We start from the raw sequence: 22,827 nt of genomic DNA on the forward strand, positions 1-22,827 counted from the left end.
GGCCTCATTAAGGGCTTTGGATGGAACGGCAGTCAACAGAGTCTACAACGCCCATTAGGAGAGCTACATCAATGGATCATAAATATTTTACTACCTCTACCTGAATTGAGATTGTAAGGCTTGTCTGTTTGACTTGCACACGTATTTAACAAGCACCTTTGCTTGGGGCTATAACACTAACAAAAAATAAAGTGAGCTGAGTCAGTTTTGCAAAAGGAAGTGTTAGTTTAGAAACAGCATGCCTTGAAAATAACATTTTCTATCATCTAGCTGTATAAAGAAAAGGCTCACTCAGTAGGAGGAAAAATTAGTCTGTCAATGTTTTTTTTTTTTTGTCAAACATACTTGGATAGACAAACATGATCGATATGGGTCACTGCTGTTGGCTGATTTAGGGTGGGGTCTTATTAGATTGGGGGATTGTAATAGACAGGCAGCTTTATAAGGCTTCTCTCTATGTGACCTCAGGGGCTAAAGATCTATGTTTGACCCAAGGCAACAATTGTAATGCTCCCGGTACCCTCCAGGCCAGGATAGCCTTAAACCTCTTCAATCCTAACGGATAAAGATCCATACCTGCAAGGGGCTTTTTGGAGATTTATTGAAAATTATGTTAGATTCAATCAGACTTTTGGAGAGCTGGGTGTCCAAAACATGTTTTACTTTTTTTGGGTCCTTTTGGCAACAAATTTAAAAGTCAGCTGACAGGAAGAGGGGTTGAGAAAAAAGAATGAAGACAAAGGTTAATGACTGGGACTCAAACCAGTGATGGCTGAATGGAGGATAAGAACCTCTGTACAGGCTTTACACCTGCACCATCGGCACATTAATCTGGAATAAGACAGATAGATGCTGTGTAGAATTCAAATTGCACTACACCTATCCATCTGGAAAGCCTCATGTTGAAAGTGTTTACATAAGGGATGGGCCATTCAATATATTTCTTTTTGCTTGTTTTTAAAAAAAGAAATGGAGAATATTCCAGCTAAACGCAGCCATCTTTAGTTTGCTTAAGTGTTCCGCCTCTGGTTGACGTGTTGATTTCATACCTGTCCCTTCATTTAATTGGGACAACATATTTCTGCATCAAGGAAAATGCATCTGTTGGCTTCTGGCAAGTTGTATTTTGTGGAGTTTCTAGATTAACAAATTTCTCGACAATTCACCTTTCTTGCAAGATAATTAGCATGCCCCCATTTCTATTTATTTCTTGGAACCAGATCTTTCAGCTACTTGATCATGATCAATATCTAATTTTACTATATTAAGCACCTGAATTTTGGTAAAACCTATGAATCAACTTTGTGAACTCAAAAGTATTATCGCAAACTCAGTTTTAAACAGTTTTAAAGATGCATCCAGGGATTTAGGTACCGGTAACATATCAATTTAGCCCATAAATTTAGACATCTAGAGGGCTAGAGGGTGTGAAGATGAGTAGTCTAGACATTCAAGCCGAGCATCAGAATGGGAGAAAAAGAGGAAAGAAAGGACTTTCATGGTTTGGGTCTTGTTGCCAGATGGGTTGGCATTATTTCAGAAACAGCTAACCAGGAATGGTCTTAAAAAAAAAAAAAAAAGATGATCTCCAATAGTTGGAAGGTGTGTTGACAGAAATGCCTTGTATGATTTCCAAGGTAAGAATGGGCTAGTTTAAGATGAAACAGAGGTAACGGTACTCTTTGTCACCACTTGTCTGAGCAGCTTTAACAACCTAATGGGTCAGAAGTTAGGGTTTATAACATAAAATCCTGAACCAATATGCCGTATATCAACAAATTAAGTTGCTGCTTTCCCTTTAAAGCATATTGTGCATGAGTTGTGATGCTGATGCCCCATTTAAATGCATTATTATATGATGGCTACTCCCTGTGTCAAAAATGTTGCATCATCTCAAAATGTTTTGTTGAACATTACAATAAGGTCCAAAGATGGACCATAATCCATAAAGGAAGTTTCTGACACCTTGTTTAATTTGTAACAGAAAAAGAGTTAAGATGATTCTGTAAAATACAAATAAAAATGAGAAAGAGGAGCAGCAAGGTGTTGTTCGAAACATTGCTCTAAATCTAAATTTTAAGTTATGATACATGCCATTGCAACAGGAGCTGCAGTTAAAGAGTAAGGAAACAGAGAGGAAAATGCAGCAATCTTCCCTGTCGTGCTGTTAGTTTTAATGCAATCCCAGCTTCCCAGCCTGACTCCAAAGCTGATTTCAAGCACTACTTGTTTGTTGAAGACAGATGGGTGGTGTTCTGTTGGAGATATTGACATATCTGTGCTCAGTTTTTATTTGTGTGTGTATGTGCAGTGTATTTGCAGCCTGCTGTTCCTATTTGATCCTCTGATTTTGGTTCTTTTTTGTCGGCAGTGGGGGCTCTTCTTAGCGTGAGTGTTTGAGCAACCACTTGCCCAGTTGGTGATCAGAAACCTTCTGCAGCATCCTGAACACACCATAGTAGTGAAGGGTGTGGCACAGTGTGAAATAAGGTACCGAGGCTTGTATTGATTTCCACATTGGAGTGTATCTTTATTATTGCTGATCACCGATCAGGGAACAGAAAGCGGGGCAAAGCTGTAGGCAACAGCTGGAGGTGTTGCTGCAGTAAAAGGTTCCTTTTGTTGTGTGCAGGGGATCTGTTTTTTTATTTATTTATTTATTCTTTATAGAAAAGCATTTTGAGTAGCCTGGGTGAGATTTTACAGGGATAGATATATTGTTTTTTTGTTTTTTTTTATATCTGACATTTACACATTGGTTCTGGGAAGAACCAAAGATCAAAGGAAACAAGCTGAACAACTATCTGACTGTGTTTTATCACTGAAAAATAGTTTAATGACATTTATAATCAGCAGGGAAGGTCAACATTGTTCTCTCTAACAGACATGAAAAACTTGCAGTTAATAGCCTGATGAGCTAAATGTACTGTTGTGTTTTTAGGCAAATGTATGTAAGAAATTAAAATTTACTCTTAAATATAAAAGTTTAATTTGACTTTTAATGAAAAATTTGACAATTTGAAAAATGAATGGTGTAAATATAAGCAAATCACATGGTTTTTTTAGGCGTTATCCTCAAACCATGACACTTCAGCCATTGTGCTTAACAGTCGTTATACTCTTAAAGATCTTAGGAGTGTAATTAGCTTGACATCACCAGATATTTGGCAATGAGGAAACTCCTGCTGCCCATTGTTTTCAGTGATTTAATATATCAGCACTGCTAGTTGGGATTTTAAATTCTGTCTTTCAGTATTTTTAAGGCAGCATCCTTAACAGGGACAAACAAGTGCAAACAAAGACACGTACCCCGGGGCCGAGGAGACCCATGAGGTTGCAGTGTGCTGAGAAGGAGCCTAAGAAGGGGGCGCGGACATATGCTGAGACATTAATCTGCTAATACTAAGAAAGAGCCTGAAACAGCTGGTGTTGTGCCAAACTCACAATCTTAATCTTGTAAACTTTCAGTTCAGCTGCTCCAACTGTGAGCCTTATTGTGAACAACAGAGCTGTCACTGGAAGAAATTTGTCCATGCTTCATTGTAAATGTCTTGTTAGCGTAAAACAGAGCACACGCAGAAGTTTGCAGAGCTGTTTTTGTGTGTGTATGCGTGTCGGTTACCCAGCAGTGTGTATCACAGTATAATAGGGAAATTTCTTTGCATCATTTCCCCACTTCCTCCAAAGCATAAAAACATGAATATTTAAAACTACATCAAACAAGCATTCATGAAATATTAAAATGTTCGAGACAGAAGAAAACCTTTTATCCTCTTTCATTCTTAAGTATTTGTACCCTCCTGCATACACACCAACACATATTAGCACACGTGTGCAAATGGACATGCGCATTATTACCTGAATTTACCCACGGGTAAGAATGACAAGTCTTCCTGCTAAATGCACCATTCTGTGGCATCAGCACTTGCTGCATTAAACAGCTGCAAAAAGCAAAGGTGCAGCAGGGTTTTAGTCCAAATTGAATTTTAGGCGAAGTTCATCCTGGGAAGTATTGGTTTGGGGATGTCATGTTGCAGCAGAAATGGATGAGAGGCGTCTGATTGCAGGAGGACGTGCTCCTGTTATGTAAAAACCTCCAAGCAGAGATTGCAGCTTTGTGTTTAGGGAGCTGTTTGTGTCTAAAAGATTAAGCAGTCATTTATACCATTTAAGGCTTTTTTCCCTCTCTGATGCTGTATGTTGACAAGGCATAGTTAATCTGTGCTCTGCTTGCTCTTTTTGCCTCCCTTTTAACAATCTCTTTCACTTAGTTTTCCTCTGTGGATGGCTCTGAGCAGCCGCTGCTGTGTTTTGTTTTGTGGAAAAGATCCTATTAAGCATGAATTAAAGAAATGTATAGGGGTAAAATCTGCTCCCACTTAACTTGTTCAGACTTGTTCATGTTATCGCCTTCTGGTAAAGTTTGTGTTTTTATTAAAGTGAGGTGCTTTGAGTGGTTAAGAGAGTAATTCCTTATATTATTTAAACGGCACCTTACCTAATATATTCTAAACTGCATTTTTGAGGCTTAAACCCTAAAATGATCAGTTTTCCGCTAGCAACCCTCTGAGGTACCAGTGCATTTCATTAGCATTAAGCCTCTGTGATGCAAATTTTGCAGATGAATCCTCTATTCTAAATTGACTTATTGGATTATGCACAGGCTAAGGGTATACCATGCTTACTATTCTTTAGCCACATGATGTAATTTAAAGGAAGATTAATGAAATCCTTTATAAGACTATTTAAATTGTTGATTTCTGACCATGTTTCTTTAGGTTCTGCTTATTTTAACTTGCTTTTATTTTGTTTTAATGCCAAATCCACCAAATCTAGAGGGCAGAATGGGGTTACAATAAAGGAACTTAAGCTGATGCTATTTTTTGATTGAAGTAAGTTTCATTTTATGTATCCTTTTTCCCCTTTTCTTTCCACAGTTGCTTCAATTTGGCCCCTTAAGGGAATGACAGGAGGGCACTCATATTATAGGGCAAATCTAATCAGAGGGAGAAGTGCTTTTAAATGTCTTCTTTTCCCCTGGGCAAAATGTTTTGTGGGACCACTCAGTTCTTACTGGCGTATCGTACCCAAACTCCACCTTTTCAAAATGCAATTAATATTGAGCAGGTAGCCAGGCTTAGGTTCTCCGTCATATAATAACAATGTTAGAACAAAGGTTAATGCTTTGAATTTAATCTCTGTCCTCGTCATTTTTTTGTGAAGTTGCGTTGCAAGTGAGGGGAGGTGGGCAGAAGGTCTGGAGAGTGATTTGTAGTCAGTGCGGGGCTCAGACGGAAGCAAAATTAATTACTGGTCTCTATAAATTCAATGTCATGTCTCATTTTGTTTAATCCCCCTCTACTTTCTCACTTCCTAGTGGTTCTAGTACAGAGGCTCAGGAAGACTAATGAAAAGGCCTCTTAGATGCTAATGGCAAATTAGCCTTCGTGTCACTTTTGGAAGCTGTGAGTGGAATGACTACCTACTCATTCAGAATATGTTGAAGTGGCAGCTGGGCCTGCAGCTCCCCTTCCATAAACACACAGCATCTCCAAAAGGCATCTAAAGATGACAGCTTTCCAATACATTCCTTCTTCTTTCTTTTTTTCCCATGGTTTGCAGATGTAATAAAATACTTTTGAGATAAATAGTGTTGCTGCTGTTGGAGACAGTTTGCCTTTTCCTTGGAGGATTTTGTGGTTTGGATCTTGAAAAGTGAGTTGAGTCTAATTCTTTAAGTCTTTGTGGTTGGTATTTAACTAGACCAGATTCCCATTTAACTACTTACTTGCATTATTGTGTGATCAGCCCTCGAATAAAAATCTATTTTGTGTCAAACGTCTGCACGGAACCTAATTTTTCTCTTTTCTATGTCCAAACAGACATGAAAAAAAAGTCTGACTTATTGATGGGACTTTAGATCTCACACACGCCATCTGTTTTAGATTCCCCTCTGCTAAACGTTTCAAAACACTTTATTCTCTTATGGAAAGAAATAATCTTTCATAAGCTTCATACAGTTTGTGTGAGCTTCTCAGCTCTATAAATAAAAGATTAAATGAAAAATCAGTTTGATTTTTAACTTTTTGAAGGACCCAGTCTGCTGCCAGTTTTTCAGCTTTCACACCTACATCCTGTCAAAGGGAATTGAATATAGTTTGTTGTATAGATCAGTCTTTTTTCTCTAAGACTTTGCAGTGTGTATTAGAATTATTAGAATTTGAATTTTATGAGATTAAACCCAAGGTAGCTCATATATATATATATATATATATATATATATATAGTTCATATATATATATATATAGTATATATTCATTCAGTTTTTAAATAGAAGAGTCAAATTTTGGAATGCATTTAATTTTTAATTCCCCTTATATTGATACGCCAATATTAAATTAGGTGCAGCAGAAAACCTTGGATGCTGACAAAACTTTAATGCTAGGAAATAGATTCAGTAGAATGACAACCCTTAACGTACTGTTGGTTCATATAAAATTGTTTAAATCAAAGCATCTCAGTGACTAGAATGGCCTAGTCAAAGTTCAATTTTAAATGGAGTAGGCAATCTATAGTTTTAAAAGAAATATCAAATCAAATCTGGCATGAGTTATTTTAGAAATTAGAATTGAAAATATTTTATTTTAGTTTTGCAAATTTGGTAGAAAAAAATTGTTTATTAAATTCCATCCATATATTTATTGCATAATGAGAATGTTGTGTAAAGTTGTGGAGGCATCTTGACAAAAAATGAAAAAGGTTTGCAAATACTTGCATAGCTGTGTGAATACAGAACTTAAAATCCTCCAGCAGCCGCTCCTGAGAAGGCAACCATCCAGAGTGTTACATGTTTCATTTATGTAAAATTTCTAATCCAATTAACAAGTACAAAAGAAAAAACAAAACACTGATTATTCTATAATGGGAGTACAACGCAAAGAGGTCCCATGTTTGGGAAACCGCCCATGTGGAAAAAATGCAAATGGCGTTAAATGAGTGTGTCTGGTAATGTGTTTGAATAAAGCCCCATGCTGTGGTAAATGACCGAATCCTTGATAACTCTTTCTGCCTCCATCTCTTGCTTGTTTTTCAGGCATACTTCCGACAGGGTGTTGCCCTTCAGTACCTTGGTCGCCATGCAGATGCACTGGCCGCCTTCGCCTCTGGGCTGGCTCAGGACCCCAAGAGCCTTCAGCTGCTTGTGGGGATGGTCGAAGCCGCCATGAAGTCTCCGCTACGAGGTGAGATTTGTAGCAGCTCAACACCCTACACTTCAGCGTGTGTGTTTTAGCAGATTTTCATGTATATTTCACTTTCTTCATTGCTTCACCATCTTCACTTTTGTCCTACAGCAGTCTAAATAACTGCCTCACAGATAATCCTCGTTCTGTCAGTCAACACGCATGTTGGGGTGACTTTATCTGTCAGTTTTATTCAGTTTTTCAGCCAGCAGGCCTCCTTTCTGTCAATCTATTCCTTTTTCTTTGTTACCGTCTGTTTGTGTTGAGCACTTACCTTCCGGCTCTGAGGCATGACGTCTGCAGCTTCAGCATATCTTATTGTCACTCAGCCTGATCACACACACTGATAGCCTGTTATCTAAATGAGCATCCAACATTAATGCCATTGTGTTTGCCTGGCCTTGTGTAAGCCTTTTTTTCTGAAGCTGAGTGGATCTTAAAGCAATGCATCGGAGCCAAGATTGTGACTAAAGAACTGATGATGTTGCTGGCTATTATACCCTGTTGGAGTAGGAAGCTATCACTGGCAAGACAAGCTAAAATGTTTACCTCTGATAACCCAGAGGATATATTAGAAACGCACCGATTGTTTAGAGATCACAATCTGTTAGTCATCCAGTAATTTGTTACTTTAATCCCTGATTAGCAACTCTGGATCTAAAAAATCTGATTATCTTTTAGTCATATTCCTGTAATGAATTGCTTGAAAACAAAACATACAAAAAAAACCTTTCAAGAGAAAGCTCAGCTCTGTACAGGTGTGTTTCTCTAAATTATAATTGATTTCATTTATTTTGTTCATAAAATGTAATCATGTATTTGACTCATTTCACAGTGATGCATTTCATTTTGTCCATTGAGGCTTATTTATGTTTTAATCTAAATTCATTTTTGATAAAATTGCTATATTATGAGACCACTAAGAGTAATTTTGAATTGAGAAATATTACATTAGAGCCCACACATTTATTTAAAAGACTGCTGACTTGGCAGTCCTCCATCAGGTGAATACAGACAACCTGGAAACTGCAAACTGGCTTGACCTAAACATCAGAAAGGATCTATGGAGTGTTGTTAAGGAGGAGAAATGAGACACCAGAGCCAACAATAAATTCAAGCTCAAGGCTGCAACTAAAGGAACCTGGACTTTCTTAACACCTCAGCATATCCACAGATTGATCTCATCCACACTACGCTGCACTGAAGCAGTAATTCATTCAAAAGGAGCCCTAACAGATGTTTCGGTTTATATATTTACAGAAATATGGACATAGGCTTCATTCAGTAGGCTAACATACTGTATACTATATAGCATACTGGTCTTATCCAATACTCCAAAATTCAGAGAAATGGAAGATGGGTTCGGCTTTAAGCCTTAAAGCAACACTGTAGAACTTTGGTATTTTATGTCCTTATGCAGAACTTAGTATGCATCAATGCTCTGTGCCAAATACTTTTCTCAAAAACAATCTGAGAGGGTCGGATCTGTCACTATATGAGTCATATAACCCAGAGCACCACTACATGTAGCACTTTGTGATTAGCCATATCATAAAAGGATTTCAAATTTAGATTTTGGAATGCTTTAAACATCTCAGTTACAGTCTGGACGGGCCTTTTTTATTGTTTAATTTACTGTTTTTTGTTTTTGTTTTTACCAGACTATAGCAAAACATGGCCTCTAAATAAATATGGTCTGCTTTGTGTGTGTGAATGAGATCTGTTGCTGTAGAGATTTGATCAATGAGAATGTGAATGCAACAAATTTGAGTGCAGATGCAAGTAAAAGATTGAAAAAAGGCATAGGGACCAAAGAATGCAGTGCTGATCTTAGCCATCGTGAGCTTTTCAGTCTGCAGTTGGAACCAAAACAGAAGCAAAACAAAACAAATTTGGGTGGAAGCCCAGACAGGTCCACGGTGGACCAGAATGGGTGTTCTCAGTAGGGGAAAAACAATATTTAGGCCAAGCCACTTAATTCCCTAATTGTTTACCCCACTTCCCTAAGTGCCAGGCAACCAAGGGAAGACCTAATCCAAGGTGTTGAGGAGAGGTAGCTAGGTCAAGGGATTAAAAACAATGATCCTCTCAGTGGGGCTCTTGGCACCTGGGGGCCATAATCAATATTACGTCTGTAAACAGGAGGGATAATCTGTGTTACACAGTCAAAGTCCCAGTGGAAGTGAAAGCTATGGGAATTGCTTTTAGGATGACAGAAAGCACTATGTGATCAGGCTTAATGTAGCACAGTACCTTAAAAAAAGAGTACAGACAGGTTCAGTACGTTATTCTAATCGTACTGCTTATAGGTGGTAATGATTGTCACATTAGGTTTTTTCTACTTGCTACATTTATAAATAATGAAAGGGTTGTCAAGCCAGAAAATAGCATCCTAAATACAAGTTGATACAGTTTCTGTATGATCCCTATTCAGAAAGGTTTCTGTAGACATATGTTATTGCCTTGTTATAAATAAAAGGCCAATAAAATCTAGTTGTGACTGAAGTGCATACTTGTCTCACAAATTTATCCCAATGCATAGAAATTACTCAAATATATTTTCATATGCTGATATCAAATATATTTTTAAAAACGCGGTATCGATCTATTTTACTTTCAAAATCTCGTAAAATTTCATTGTTCTGTTAAAAACTCTCGTGATATTTTGCAAATTCTTGTGAGATAGCATAACGATGACATATAGCAGTATTTCATTAGTAAAAGAGATTGATATGGTGTTTTTAAATGGCAATATATCAGCATATGAAGATATTGTGATATTTTAATGTATCAATATTTTTTCCCTCGTCTTTAGAAGTTTTTAAGTCTGTAAAAAAGAAGTTTTTGAGGAAGTAGAATAATAATATATATTTTTTTTTTTAGATTTTAGAAACTCAGAAGCTGATCAAATATTGGGTTAAATATCGGTGGGGTGGCCGATGTCTGATATTCAGTTTTAAGGCCGATACAGGCCGATACCGATAGGGGGCCGATTATATGGTGCATCCCTAATATATATATATTTAGATTTGCCAGATATTTGATGAGGAAATAATTAAACTCTTGAAGGTCATGTTTATATTTTATGAGTTCGCAAATTCTCTACACAAGGTTGGCATTGCAAAAATGGCAAAATAGCAAATTCGAGAATGAGACAGGAAAAGTGCTAGGAAAGTACAGCATGTTATGGACACATGTCATCTGAGTTTTATTGTGTCCTTTCCACCTGTCTCAGGGTGAACTGGTACAATTTCACCTCCTGTTGTTTACTCCTTTCCTGCTTCGCTGGCAAATATTATCTCTGTTGTCTCTCATATTGTTTGTCATCTGTCTGTATTGTGACAAAATATTTACAGAATATTTTTACTGTGGTTTCAGTCAGTGAAAAAACAAGTTAATTAAATAAAACATAAATAATACATTAAAATAAACTTCTTGAGTAGAAAATGGATATTGTAATTTCTTCTAGATTTTCAGCCTGATTTTATATTTTGAAATGGAGGTTATATTTTCATCTTTCAGTTTGTGTTTTAAATTTGAATAAACTGACTCATTTCAGACTAACTTCAGAAGAGATTTTATTTTGAAGGACAACTTCTGATTGCTTTGGATGGACAAAAATCCTTAAGGAAAATATGAAATGATCTGATACTGGTATTTAAAGAATAACTTAATCACTATCTAATGTTATTTGTTGCAGCTGCAAAATAATCAAACCAGATAAGAAAGTTAATATTGCAGACTTTGGAGGTAAATCAACATGCATTTGCCAGAAATCACTCTCAGAAACTTTTAAGGAAGTAAAAATCTTTAGTTTTTTTATCAAAACCTTGCAGAAAAAGGGGTGTATTTGAGCTGAAAGCTAAGAAATGCCGTAGGGATTCAGCAAAGAAAAAAGCAAGTCTGCAAGTTTATTGTTGACTATGCACCATACCATTTTAAGGATGGGAACCAAGTTTCAAAGGTAACAATGCTGGGGAAGATTCTCAGTCATCCAGGTCATAGTCATTCCAAATAAGTTAAACAAACAAAAAAAAAGTTAAATAATAAGCCACTGTTTTGAGATGTTTTTGTCCCCAAGTCAGCCCGGCCAACAATGACCCTAACGACTCCCTTTTTAGAGGCATAGGCCAGGATCGGATATTGCAGGCCAACAACCACCTCAACAGCTCCCCATTACTGAGCAGTGGACCCTTTTTGTTCAATTTGTATGCTTTCTAAGCCATAACAAGGCTGCGTTGGGCTACTCTATAAAGCCCGGAACTCAACGCCAGACATTTTAAATTAAGAAAGCTTCCTGTATGGAAAGCGAATCGTCCTCTTTTTTAACTTCTGTGGAAAGAGTTACAATAAAATATGTAATTTTAAAAGCAAATTAGAGAGAACAATTTCTCAAGATGACTCTTGTTGTAGCATGGGTTCATCCTATTGAAGTATCAGATCGTAGGTATATCAAGGCTTGCCTAAAACCAGCTCCAGTATCTAGTATTTCTGTGCCTTTGTTTGTAGTTAATAATGCACTCCTCTGTTGTCATATGGACTTGTTTATAAATGTAACAGCCCTGACAACCTTTTTTTTTATTTAAAAAAGAGCATTTTTTGCAGTGTTTGATTTATGATTCAGCTCTCTGTGTCATTTTGAAGGCAATTACAAGGTGTGAATGGATATAATATGCATGCACTGTCTCCATAAGCATGCCATTCTGCCAAGTGCCGGAACAGAAGATATGCTCTTGAAAGAGCATCATCAGTTATGCTATTGTGTGTTCGTATGGGGATGCATCTCATACTGTATTGTGTGAGCATGTGAGTGCATTTGTGTGTGGGTGCATGTTAGTGTGTATGTGGATGAATAACAATTCCAGAAAGGCTTTAAGGTACGCTCCATTTGTTTAGGTATTCCTGTGTTTCAGTTTGTAAGTAAATTCCTAACACTTGCAGAAACTTTGATCTGATAAAAAAAAAAAGTAAATTAGACACAGTTGAGAAGAGGAGATTATCTGTAGTGTGCATTGCTTTGATCTAATTGGACCAACTCTTTTCAAAGCTTTTACAGTTCAGGGCAATGCTTCTTTTCTACCAGTAAATTCATTAAATATTTTTGGTCTATCACAATGTTTTTGGGTGGGTGAAAGCAAACTGATTCACGTTTTTGATACTTCTTTACAGAAAGGGCCTGATCTGTGTGTTTGCACACACAAAAAATAAAATAAATTAATTAATTATAAACTGTACTTGCAATGGGCATGTTGAAGGGCAGAGGTCACGGATTAGCAGACCGCGGTCCGGACCCAACCTGATTTTAAACATTTATAAATTACCACGTTGTCTGACGACAGTGTCTAAATGTCACTTGCTCTGCTTTTCCTGTTACCCGAAATCCCATATACTCCGTTTCCGCTCCGCCCCGCAGTGCTCCAGACCTGCTGCGTAAAGCAAAGCCTACAGCCTCCGCTCTTCCTCCCGTATTGCTGTGCTCCGACTTCCTCTGAGCTTAAGGAGAGCATGCGCGATATTATCATTAAATTCGTAGATGCAAAACATGCAGAAATTAAGGCTTAATTTAATATGACATATAAAAAAAAATCCCCATCAGCATTCAGCATATGTGCGGTTTCTGATTGAGATGAGAAATCTGCTTCCTGGTCTGTTGAAGAACCAATAGTTTGCATCCAATCTTTTAAAGAAACATTATTTGCAAAACGTTATTTTTTATATATATATATATATATATATATATATAAAAAATTATGCTCTAATTTGTAGTTCTGATTTGTTGTTAATATATTTTAATTTGACAAGCCTTCTCGGCGTTCTTTTTCCTGTTTGGTGCAATTGAAATAGATTGCAATGGCAAATCTTGACCTGGCCGGACCGGAGCGGAGCCTGAACATTTAGAGTATGTTTGGCTCAACCTGCTGCTGTGAAGCAGGATTCTTCACCATGAACAGAATTAAAAATAAATATTCATCCAGGCTCAAAATGAGCACCTTGATATGTGCTTTAGAATAGCTTTGTCGGCATTCAAACCCAGGTTTAAAGCCTTGCCTGGCTGCCTGAAGCCCACTGCTCTCATTAAGCCAGAAAAAAGAAAGAAAGAAATTACAAACGGTCAGTTCATATGCTTTAGAAAATATGTGAATCAGGAAATTGTCAATATACCAAGGTGAACGATTGTTGTTCTCTACTTTAAAAAAACACTTTGGTTTTTTAAAATGAAAAACTTTTCAATTTTTTTATTATTAAAAATTCAATGTATAATATGAATGCATAAACACCTACTTTTATTTCAGTGTTAAATTCTGTTTAAAGTAACAGATTATAATTAAAAATGTCTCCGGACATTTACTGGTTGATGATTTAATTTATTCGGACCCCCATGATTGTTAACTGGTTATCCCTGTTGTAGGCGATCCACTAAGATCATATGTGGAATCCACAGGTGCAAAATTGGTAAGAGCGCCTGTGCTTAAGTTTCAATCAATTAAAACCATTGTTTTAATTTCTAACAAAGATTGTCTTTCAGAAAATGTCCTTCACATCATCTTTTTTTACACTCTTAAAAAAATAGAGATGGGAGATTACTTCTTTGTAAGAAGTAACTTTTTCTCTTTTTTATTGTAGGTGATAATGTTGTGTTTAGTTTATCAAAAAGAAAAGAGGAGAAAAAAGATTTGGTTTGCAAGTTTCCCCAAAAACTAATAAGTTTCGATAATAAGAGTAAAGGAGACAAAACATCTTATTTTCCTCTTACCAATTATCACTACTTCAAATGCATGACTGAAAAAGAACAAAAAGCAGGTGAAAATAGCTGCTCCTTACTGGGATTGTTCAGCACCACAGCTGTGTGAACAGCGACCCTGAGAGAATAACATACAGAGAAGCTCTTTATTACATGATATAATACTTATAATATAATATTAACTGCTGATTACCACAAAAAATGTTTCACTCTTCTGCAGAAAAAGAACAAATTGTCATGAGTGCTGCAGTTGGTGACAAGAGTTATTCCTATTTTAAATAGTGTCAATGCAGAAACCACATCCATGCATTCTGATCGTCAACATGTTCAACATAATAATGAAGGTAAACAAGCTCAAATATTACCGTAAACTTTCTGCTTCACTTCTTTCAAAGGCCCAATTCTAACTGTACTCGGTTAGTAGATCAGCTTTGCATGCGCTATCAAGTTCACAAATGTTTTTTCACACAAACCTTTTGTAAATCTGGCCTATGAAGAACTTGAAAAGTGTGGTAAATATTTTGGCTTCCCCCTGAAAGTAATTGCTGAGCTTCCTTTCGATATACAACAGCAAAAACCTCTGCTTTGTAAATCTGGTGACTATTAATTTGACCCTTCCTACCCTTTAGAATTGCTGAAGCTCAAACAGTTTGGGTAAAAGACATCTTGTGAAAAGCAGCTATCAAGCTTTGCCAGATAGTTTTTATTGGATTAGGGTTTGGGCTTGTACTGGTCCATTCTAACGTGTTTTTTTTTCTCTCTAAACATTGCATTTTCTACAGTAGATTAACATGATGGTTAAATTTGGAAGCCGAGTGCAAACCTGCAAGTTGCAAGTTTTTATTATCGGTTCAGTTCAGAGATGTTACTTCTTATGGCTTTCTTTACTGGTGGCTCTCTTTTTGATACTCTTCTATAAAGCACAGATTTTGGGATTGTAGAAGCCACCTCAGCTGTGGCAGCATATCTGGCTCATTTACTTCTTGACTTGCCTATAGATTTAAATTAATAGTTACGGTATATCTTTGGAGCAAACCTCAGCATAAATTTCTCCTCAGCTTTATTCCTTCTTCATCTGCTGTTTCTTGGTCTTCATGGTGTTTTTTTTCTGATTTCACAAAACCTGGGACTTTCACAGACAACTTGATCAATCTTAAAATTAAATTATATGCTAATTAGGAGATAAAAAAAAATAAGTTCCATTGTTTTTCAAGTATCAGATCAAGGGAGGGAGTGCCAGTGTGTGCTATAGTTTTCTTGTTCTACTTTGTGTTATTTATTTCTGTAAAGTTTCAATAAAACACATTTATTATGTTTGTATATAACGTAAGAAAATGTTAAGAAATGTAGGAGGTATGAATATTTTAGAAAAGCACTGTAAATAAGTAGAAATAAAAACACAAAGGAGCCTATATGCATTATTAGACACAAAGACAAACACAGAGTTGCTCAGGTCAGGACGTTCGATGATGCTGTCTGCCACTGGGCTTTATAATCTGAAAAGGCTGTAGATCCTCATCCCCATGTGGTCCAACATTGATTTATGTCATTCTGTGATTTTCAGCCTCTTCAGAGGTCACCTTGTAGGTTCCCTTTACTCTGTGTTCCTCCATTAAATCTCTACTACACACAGCCATGAGCTGCTTTTGTTTTCCCATCATGCTGTCTTTTTAAGGTTAATACCCTGCTGCTGCTTTCTCAAACAGTCATATTACTTGAAAAAAGGCTGGAATATTGGAATAATCTCATTATGTCGCTCGTGAGAACGGTTGCCGGCAACGGTCTAAACATTTGTCATCTTATGCAGTGAAAATTGCTTGAGATTACCCAAGTCAATGAATATAAAAAAATAGCTCATACAGCGCATTGAGTTATTGTTAAATCGTCAAGGACAGACGTTACTTAGCTGTGATGCAGGTTATGATTATAAGAGCAGTGAAAAGCTGCCATTTAAAGGAAGCAGAGTGTGAGTGAAGACAAATGCCACCTCTAACAGAGCTTTCATTTCAGTAACACATTACCGTAATCTACCCAACAGGTTGTTGTCAATCAGCCTGACAGTAGTATGTTTTTTTTATGCTCCTGCACACTTTGCAGTCTGTTTTAACAATTTTTTTCTCACTCTTTTCAGATTCTCTAGAGCCCACATATCAGCAGCTTCAAAAGATGAAGCTGGACAAAAGTCCCTTCGTGGTGGTGTCTGTGATTGGCCAGGAGCTACTGACAGCAGGCCACCACACGGCTTCGGTGGTGGTGCTCGAAGCCGCCTTGAAGATTGGGACGTGCAGCCTGAAGTTACGCGGCTCCGTTTTCTCCGCCCTCAGCAGCGCCCACTGGTCCCTGGGCAACACAGAGAAAAGCCTTGGATACATGCAGCAAGACTTGGAGGTGGCCAAGACCTTAGGTATGTTGCTGGGATGGGGGCATCACGGTACTATATGTTGCTCCAACTAATGTTACATTAGTTAGTTAATGTTTAACATTGCTGTTTTAAAAAACAAATTAATGCGGAAATAGAATAATCTTTATTAGCTGATTATTAAAATTTGCACTTACTAAAAGATATTTGAATTGATAGAATATTGAAACGTTACTGACGTTACTGATAAGCAGCCTTTTTAATGCATAATAAAACTACCAGGTTTTGAGACAGAGATCAGTATCTTTCCAAAAAAGACAAAACATAATCCACATAAGATGAGATAAACTCAATATTTGAGAGTAAAATTTTGATTTATACTTGTTTAGGTTTTTTGATTTTCTCTTTATTGTAAAAATTCTAGGGGGAGTGGTGGCCTAGTGGTTAGGACATATAGCTTAGAATCCTGAGGTTCTGAGTTCGAGCTCCACTCCCACAGACTTCCACTCTGGGTTCCTGAGCAAAGAACCTTAACCCCACACTGCTCCTCAGGATGCCGCACAATGGCAGCCCATTGCTCCCTAAGGGGATGGGTTAAATGCAGAAAGTTAATTTCGTTGTTCTGCACCTGTAACAGTGTAAAATAAAGAAAAAATTCTGGCAATGACATAAAGTTAGGATAAAGTGGAGCATGACCATTCAGACTGCTGACACTGAAAGCTATCGGATAAAGGCAAGGTAAGGCAAGTTTTGTGCAAAGCACATTTCAGTACAAAGACAATTTAAAGTGCTATACATGTATTAAACAATAGAACAGAAGAAAAATAAGCAAATGAAGATTAAAAACATGAAAAAAACCAGGTAGTTAAGCAAATAAAACAGGTGGACCACAAACAAACTTATGACAAAAGCAGTCAGTGTTGAGCTGGATTTATACTTGACGCACGTACGTTCCGGTCAGAAAAAAAATTTGCAGACTCAACGCCTGTAGCCTTTATGCTCTGTGTGGTTCTTCAGCTTGTACCTAATATTCTGGAGAGCTACAGGGAGTCCGCGGTAAGGGGCTCTGCTCTCACCTTGTTCTACCAGATAGAATTGAGGTGTTGTCAAAGAGCAGTACTGCATAGAGAGAGCGGAGCTGAAGTCGAAACTAGCTAAACATCGTGGCAACCAGTCAGGGACCGGTTTGCAGTTGTGATGTAGATTAAATAAATGCACCTGAGGCAAAGCTTTTTTCTGTAAAAATTAAATATGGAGAAAATAATGTTAGCAAGGGTAGAGGATTTTATGTCGCTTTAAAAAAGCAGTTTTAACTTATCTCTAGAAGAACTGCTCATCGTCCTTCCTTACCTTCAACAAAGACCTCAGGCTGTCGCTGCCCACTGCTCAGCATCGGTGCTCTCTGGAAGGGTAGATCTACAAGAAAGTACAGCTGAATCTGACTGTCATCCAGATGCAGCTCTGGATCAACCAAAGTGAACTCTTTTTTCCCCCCAGTGCTTCTGGAGTTTTTTTCAAAAATTGGAGCTGATTTAGCAGATGTTTGTGAAGTTTCATTTCAACAAATAAGCACAAATGACAGTTTTACCGGCACAAATCAAGTAGCACTAAAATGTAAACAATTATATTCAATTCTAAGCATAATGGGGGAATAGTTAACCTCTAGAAGACCTAACAAATAATCTTTAATATCTTTGAAACAAAAGTAGCAGAGATGAGCTTTAATATTATTTATTTATTTTTTACAAATGATCATTTAACCTGTCCAATCATGCACTAACCAAGTTTTTCCACTTAGGTGGGTACTCAGCTTCTCACAACCGAAGCTCCTCCTATTTGATGATGTGGTCCAGTGTGTAAACATTGTGCATCTGAAATGCAGAGCAGTGAACTCCATACTGTGTTCATGGTGATTTAGTAATTTTTTGATCTAAAATCACCTTAAGAGGTTCCTGGATGAGAATCCAGAAAACATACACACACCTTTGTGGAGGTACTGAACTAAAAGTGCCTTTTTTAAGTGTTTTTGTCACTGTGACCTGATAGGACTTAAAGCTACAGTGTGTAATAATTACAGGGATATACAGTCAGAAATGTAATATATTATACATAACTATGTTATTTATCATCATCTACGAGCTCAGCCTCTTAACCTTAATATTTGCGTTGCCTTAGAATTCGTTATTTATAATTACATAGGAGCGGGTCTCGCAGCCATGGAGGCAGACATCTTTGCGCTACAGCAGCGCAGAGCCAACAAACTAGCGATTGCGAGATCGCCCATTACGCTCGAAAGTAACTACGGCAAGTTGAGAGAGATGAACTGAGACGGTACTGAACACACATACTAATGAAATACTATCTGTAAAATTATGTAAACAAACCTCATCACTTGAGAAGGTAGGTGATGCGGACGTCGTGGAAGACATTTTGTCCCGTAACGCTCGCCGTACTGTTGGGGGGGAGAAGCGGTGGGGGGGAGATGTTCATGTTGCTGCGTTCTGCAGTCTGAACGTTAGATGTCGCTGAAAATTACACACTGTAGCTTTAAGTAAGGTGCAAAAAGAAATCAGATTTTTATTATTTGAACATTGCTGATCAAACTGATGGGTGGATGATTTTCTTCACCTGCAGATTTCTTAGATTGCCTCGGACCATAAAAAGTCTAATTTTTATTGGTTTTTTGTGTCTTAGTCCACCATTGGAGTCACACCTAAGTATTTAAGAACTCACCTACTTCACCTCCTTATAATCGATTTTCTTCCTCTTTTTCAAGGATTAGATAACATGTTTTGATGTAATATATCAAAATGACTCTTTGCATAATCTGAACTCAAACTGTCATCACATCTTCTATTATTAACATTCAAATGTTCGTTCTTTATTGTTTCTTCTCATGTTTTATGACTGACTCAGTCTTCCTCAGCATAGAGGAAACCAGTGCTGCGTATATTTCCTGGGAGACGTTCTGTCATTCTTCAAAGGAGACGTAGATGTTTGCTGGAAGGGTTTTGTTGTGCCTAGTTTCTTTAAAAAAACAGTTGGAAGTTATTCAGCAGTCATATATATACATGCGTCTACAATTATGTTACCCCGTTTATGCAGAGATGGCCACATATAATCAAACGCCTACGTCCGTGCTTCACCGTCACTGTTTTGTAAACCATATGGTAGCTTAGCTGGCCGCCTAACAGACATACTGAACCCAGTATAATCTAAATTAATCTTCTCTGTTTCATCTTGCAAAAGGGTAAATCTCAAAACTCAATGTCATATTTATCAGTTGACTTTCTTAAAATCTGGTTCATTTTGAGTTTTTTTTTAATTTATTAAGATTCTTTGAACTACAAAATGGTGTTAGTTAAATGTGAGTAAAAACAACTACAAATATCTTACTAATTAAAATTTTTATATTTTTATAATTTATCTCAGTGAATTACAGCATGGCTTTGATTAACTCTACCAGTATATTAAACTTTTTAAGATCTAATTTGTCTTTTTTTAAGTATATAAATGTGCATTTGATGGGAAAAAGAAACACAAAGTTAAGACACCCTCATTAAAAAAGGGAAGAAGACTGATTGGCTTCACTCTTCTTTCCCCCACACATTTGACACGTGTGTGGGCAGAGCAGCTGCAGATAAGAAGCTGACGTTCTCAGGTGGGGTGCAGAGATTTGAGCTTTTCTTTGGCCCTCACTGTCAGGCAGAAATAATAAGCTTTCCCCTTTAACCCTTGAGATGAGCACCACCAGTTGGTGAAGAAGCTCTTCTGCCAAGGAGAACGTAGAGAAGCCACTTTACCATTTAGTGATGGAGTGGAAAGCATGCAGCTTTTATGTGGTTCATGACACAGTGGGGCGATGTCATGTAAACAGCAGCTGGAGTCTAATTTTGCACCACATACTGTTATGGTGTCAGTCTTTTTTTTTTTTTTTTTTTTACTTCATATTTCTCGTTTTTCTTTTGCAGGTGACCAAACTGGGGAATGCCGTGCTCATGGGAATCTGGGCTCTGCATTCTTCTCCAAGGGGAACTACCGTGAAGCATTGACCAACCATCGCAACCAGCTGGTTCTGGCCATGAAGTTAAAGGACAGAGAAGTAAGTAGTGTTAGAGAGGCTCTGAAATAGGCAGAGCAGGCCAACTGTCACAGCAGAGGATAATAAATCGACACAGATTTTTTTTCTTCCAAGAGTCTCTTATCATGTTGGAAAGTGCTGGATTGTGCTGTGCCTAGAAAAATCCCTCTGTTCTCCCTGTTTGGAGGACACGTGAAGGGGAAATATGAAGGACACAGAAATGCTGCTGCTCTTTGTCATTTCAGAAAAAAATGAATGTGAAATTGGTGCGGAGCATGCATAGGGGAGTGGTGGATGAGTAATAAGATACACATAATGGAGTGCGTTAGCTGCTGCTGCTTCTGTTACCGTTGCAAACTGTTAATGCAGATCTTATTCAGATGAATACCTGACTTTGTGGCTTTCAGACATGCACCATTTTGGAAATGTCATTTGCAGAACAATAATTTGGTTTGGAAGGAAATGATTTGGTCAGCCAAATCCACTTTCAATCCTGTGGTGCCCTCTTTCTCTGCTCTCTGTCTCTCAGCTCTCTCTGTCTCTCTGCCTGACCTTTGTGGTCATTGTTGTGGGGTGACAGGTGCTTGTTCCTACACAATTCCCGTCACACAGGGAGAAGAATGGATCCCGTTTCCCCTTCCTTATCCTTCCCACCAGACTGGCAACGCTGCTTGTTTTTGTTCTTTCATATCGTCAGCCATTTAAAGCGCTCAGTCAAGTGCTGCACAATACACCAGGATAGAACAAACTGTTGAGGAATGAGGACAGAGGTGTCCTTGATGTATTTTACTCCCAAAGGTCACATGTATGACTCTGCGGTTCATGACAGATACACTGCCCTGCAAAGGTATTGATAGCTCTTGAACCTTGTAACATTTAGTCACTTTTCAGCTAAAGTCCGCTGGGCTTTGAACTGTTAGACTAACAAAATTAAAATGATGCAAATTTTTTTATTAATTAATTTATCTTTTAAAAATAAATCTGAAAACTGTGTAGAACCACTTTGCTAAATGGCCGGTACTTATATCGCACTTTTTTTTAAAGTCAGTGGACTTGACCAAAGTGCTCAACACTACATTCAGTCATTCACCCATTCACGCACACACTGATGGAGGCAAACTACATTGTGCCACAGCTGCTCACTGACAGAAGTGAGGCTGCCGTATTCTGGCGTCACAAGGCCCTTTAACCACCATCACTTCTAGTGATGGTGGTTAAAGGGAGAAATGTCTTGCCCAAGAACACATAACGAAACTAAAACCCAGAGCCGGGGCTTGAACTGTCAACCTTTCGATTTCAGGGCAAGCTCCTACATCCACTGTAGCCCTGCAGCATTTTTCAGCAGCTACAGCTGTAGCTGCTCGTGGTCTGGAAACTAAAAGTTTCCCCATTCCTTTTTGCAACATAGCTCAAGCTCTGTCAGTTTGGAAAAAGAACATCTGTCTTGACTTTACTCCATTCATTTGGCTTCTTCTGACTGTTAGGTATTCTTCATTTGGGGATTTAAAAGTACATCATGCTGCAGTTTGTTTAGCAGATTAAAAATGTGCAACACCTCACATTTTTTATATATAAAGACTTAAAGTGATGCATCATTTTCTTCAAGCTTTACATTTATATACTACCTTGAATTGCTCTATCAAATAAAATCTAACTGAAATTAATCGATTCAAATATGCTGAGATTGATAGTATTATGGAAAGAAAGTGAACCATCTTGCACGTTTTATTTACCACTGAGGTATACACACTTTATGTGCAATCAAGAACCATTTCAGGGTGGAGGGTTTGGTAAACATTCTGGTCTCCGATAATTTGTTCAGTGGAAAAAAAGCAATCTGGCTCGATGAGGCACATGTGCTGTATGAGTTAGTGGCGTCCCCTTTTTAAAGAGGCTCTGTTTGTACACATGGTTTTAAAAGAGGGTTTGGGCTGATAGTCAAAGCTGGTCTGTTACGTCTCTTTAAGGGGAAGCAATAGCCTAACTGTCCCACCACCCAAAGACACTTTCAAAATAAACTCTCCACTTGTGAGTACACCCCCCATTCCTGGGCCCAGCTGAGGACAATGAACTCCACAAATGGTTGCATCATATACAAAACCTCACGATTGGCTCCTTCCAGCCCACCCTACTTCCTCCCCGTTCATCTCCAGGCCCCCTAATCAGAGTCATATGTGTGTCACACCACCTGGTCTCCTTCAGAGCACACTGGAGCCTGGTGCGCAGCTCATTACAGCCAGCCGGGTGTTTTTGTGTTTCTGATGTGGACTTTTTTATCTGGCCTCTGTGAAGCTGAGGTCACTTCCTAGGGGCCCTGGGACAGGATGCTGTTTCTGATGGGATTTCCCATGTGCAGCCTACAGTCTATGAGCTCTGAAAAGATACAGCGGTCAGTTGATGTAAA

At 37.9% G+C, this 22,827-nt stretch overlaps 1 protein-coding gene across 1 annotated transcript in view; it reads left to right on the forward strand.

Annotated features, from left to right (window-relative positions):
• Positions 1-22,827, forward strand: part of LOC107100936 (tetratricopeptide repeat protein 28-like) — a 199,990-nt gene that overhangs the window by 69,469 nt on the left and 107,694 nt on the right. The window contains exons 2-4 of the mRNA XM_015399630.1: positions 7,094-7,241; positions 16,115-16,387; positions 20,314-20,444. Coding sequence (XP_015255116.1) covers positions 7,094-7,241; positions 16,115-16,387; positions 20,314-20,444 — 552 coding nt within the window. The remainder of the gene's footprint in view (positions 1-7,093; positions 7,242-16,114; positions 16,388-20,313; positions 20,445-22,827) is intronic.

Source organism: Cyprinodon variegatus, unplaced genomic scaffold, assembly GCF_000732505.1.
Source record: "Cyprinodon variegatus isolate N-32 unplaced genomic scaffold, C_variegatus-1.0 Scaffold1030, whole genome shotgun sequence".
NCBI classification, from domain to species: Eukaryota; Metazoa; Chordata; class Actinopteri; order Cyprinodontiformes; family Cyprinodontidae; genus Cyprinodon; species Cyprinodon variegatus.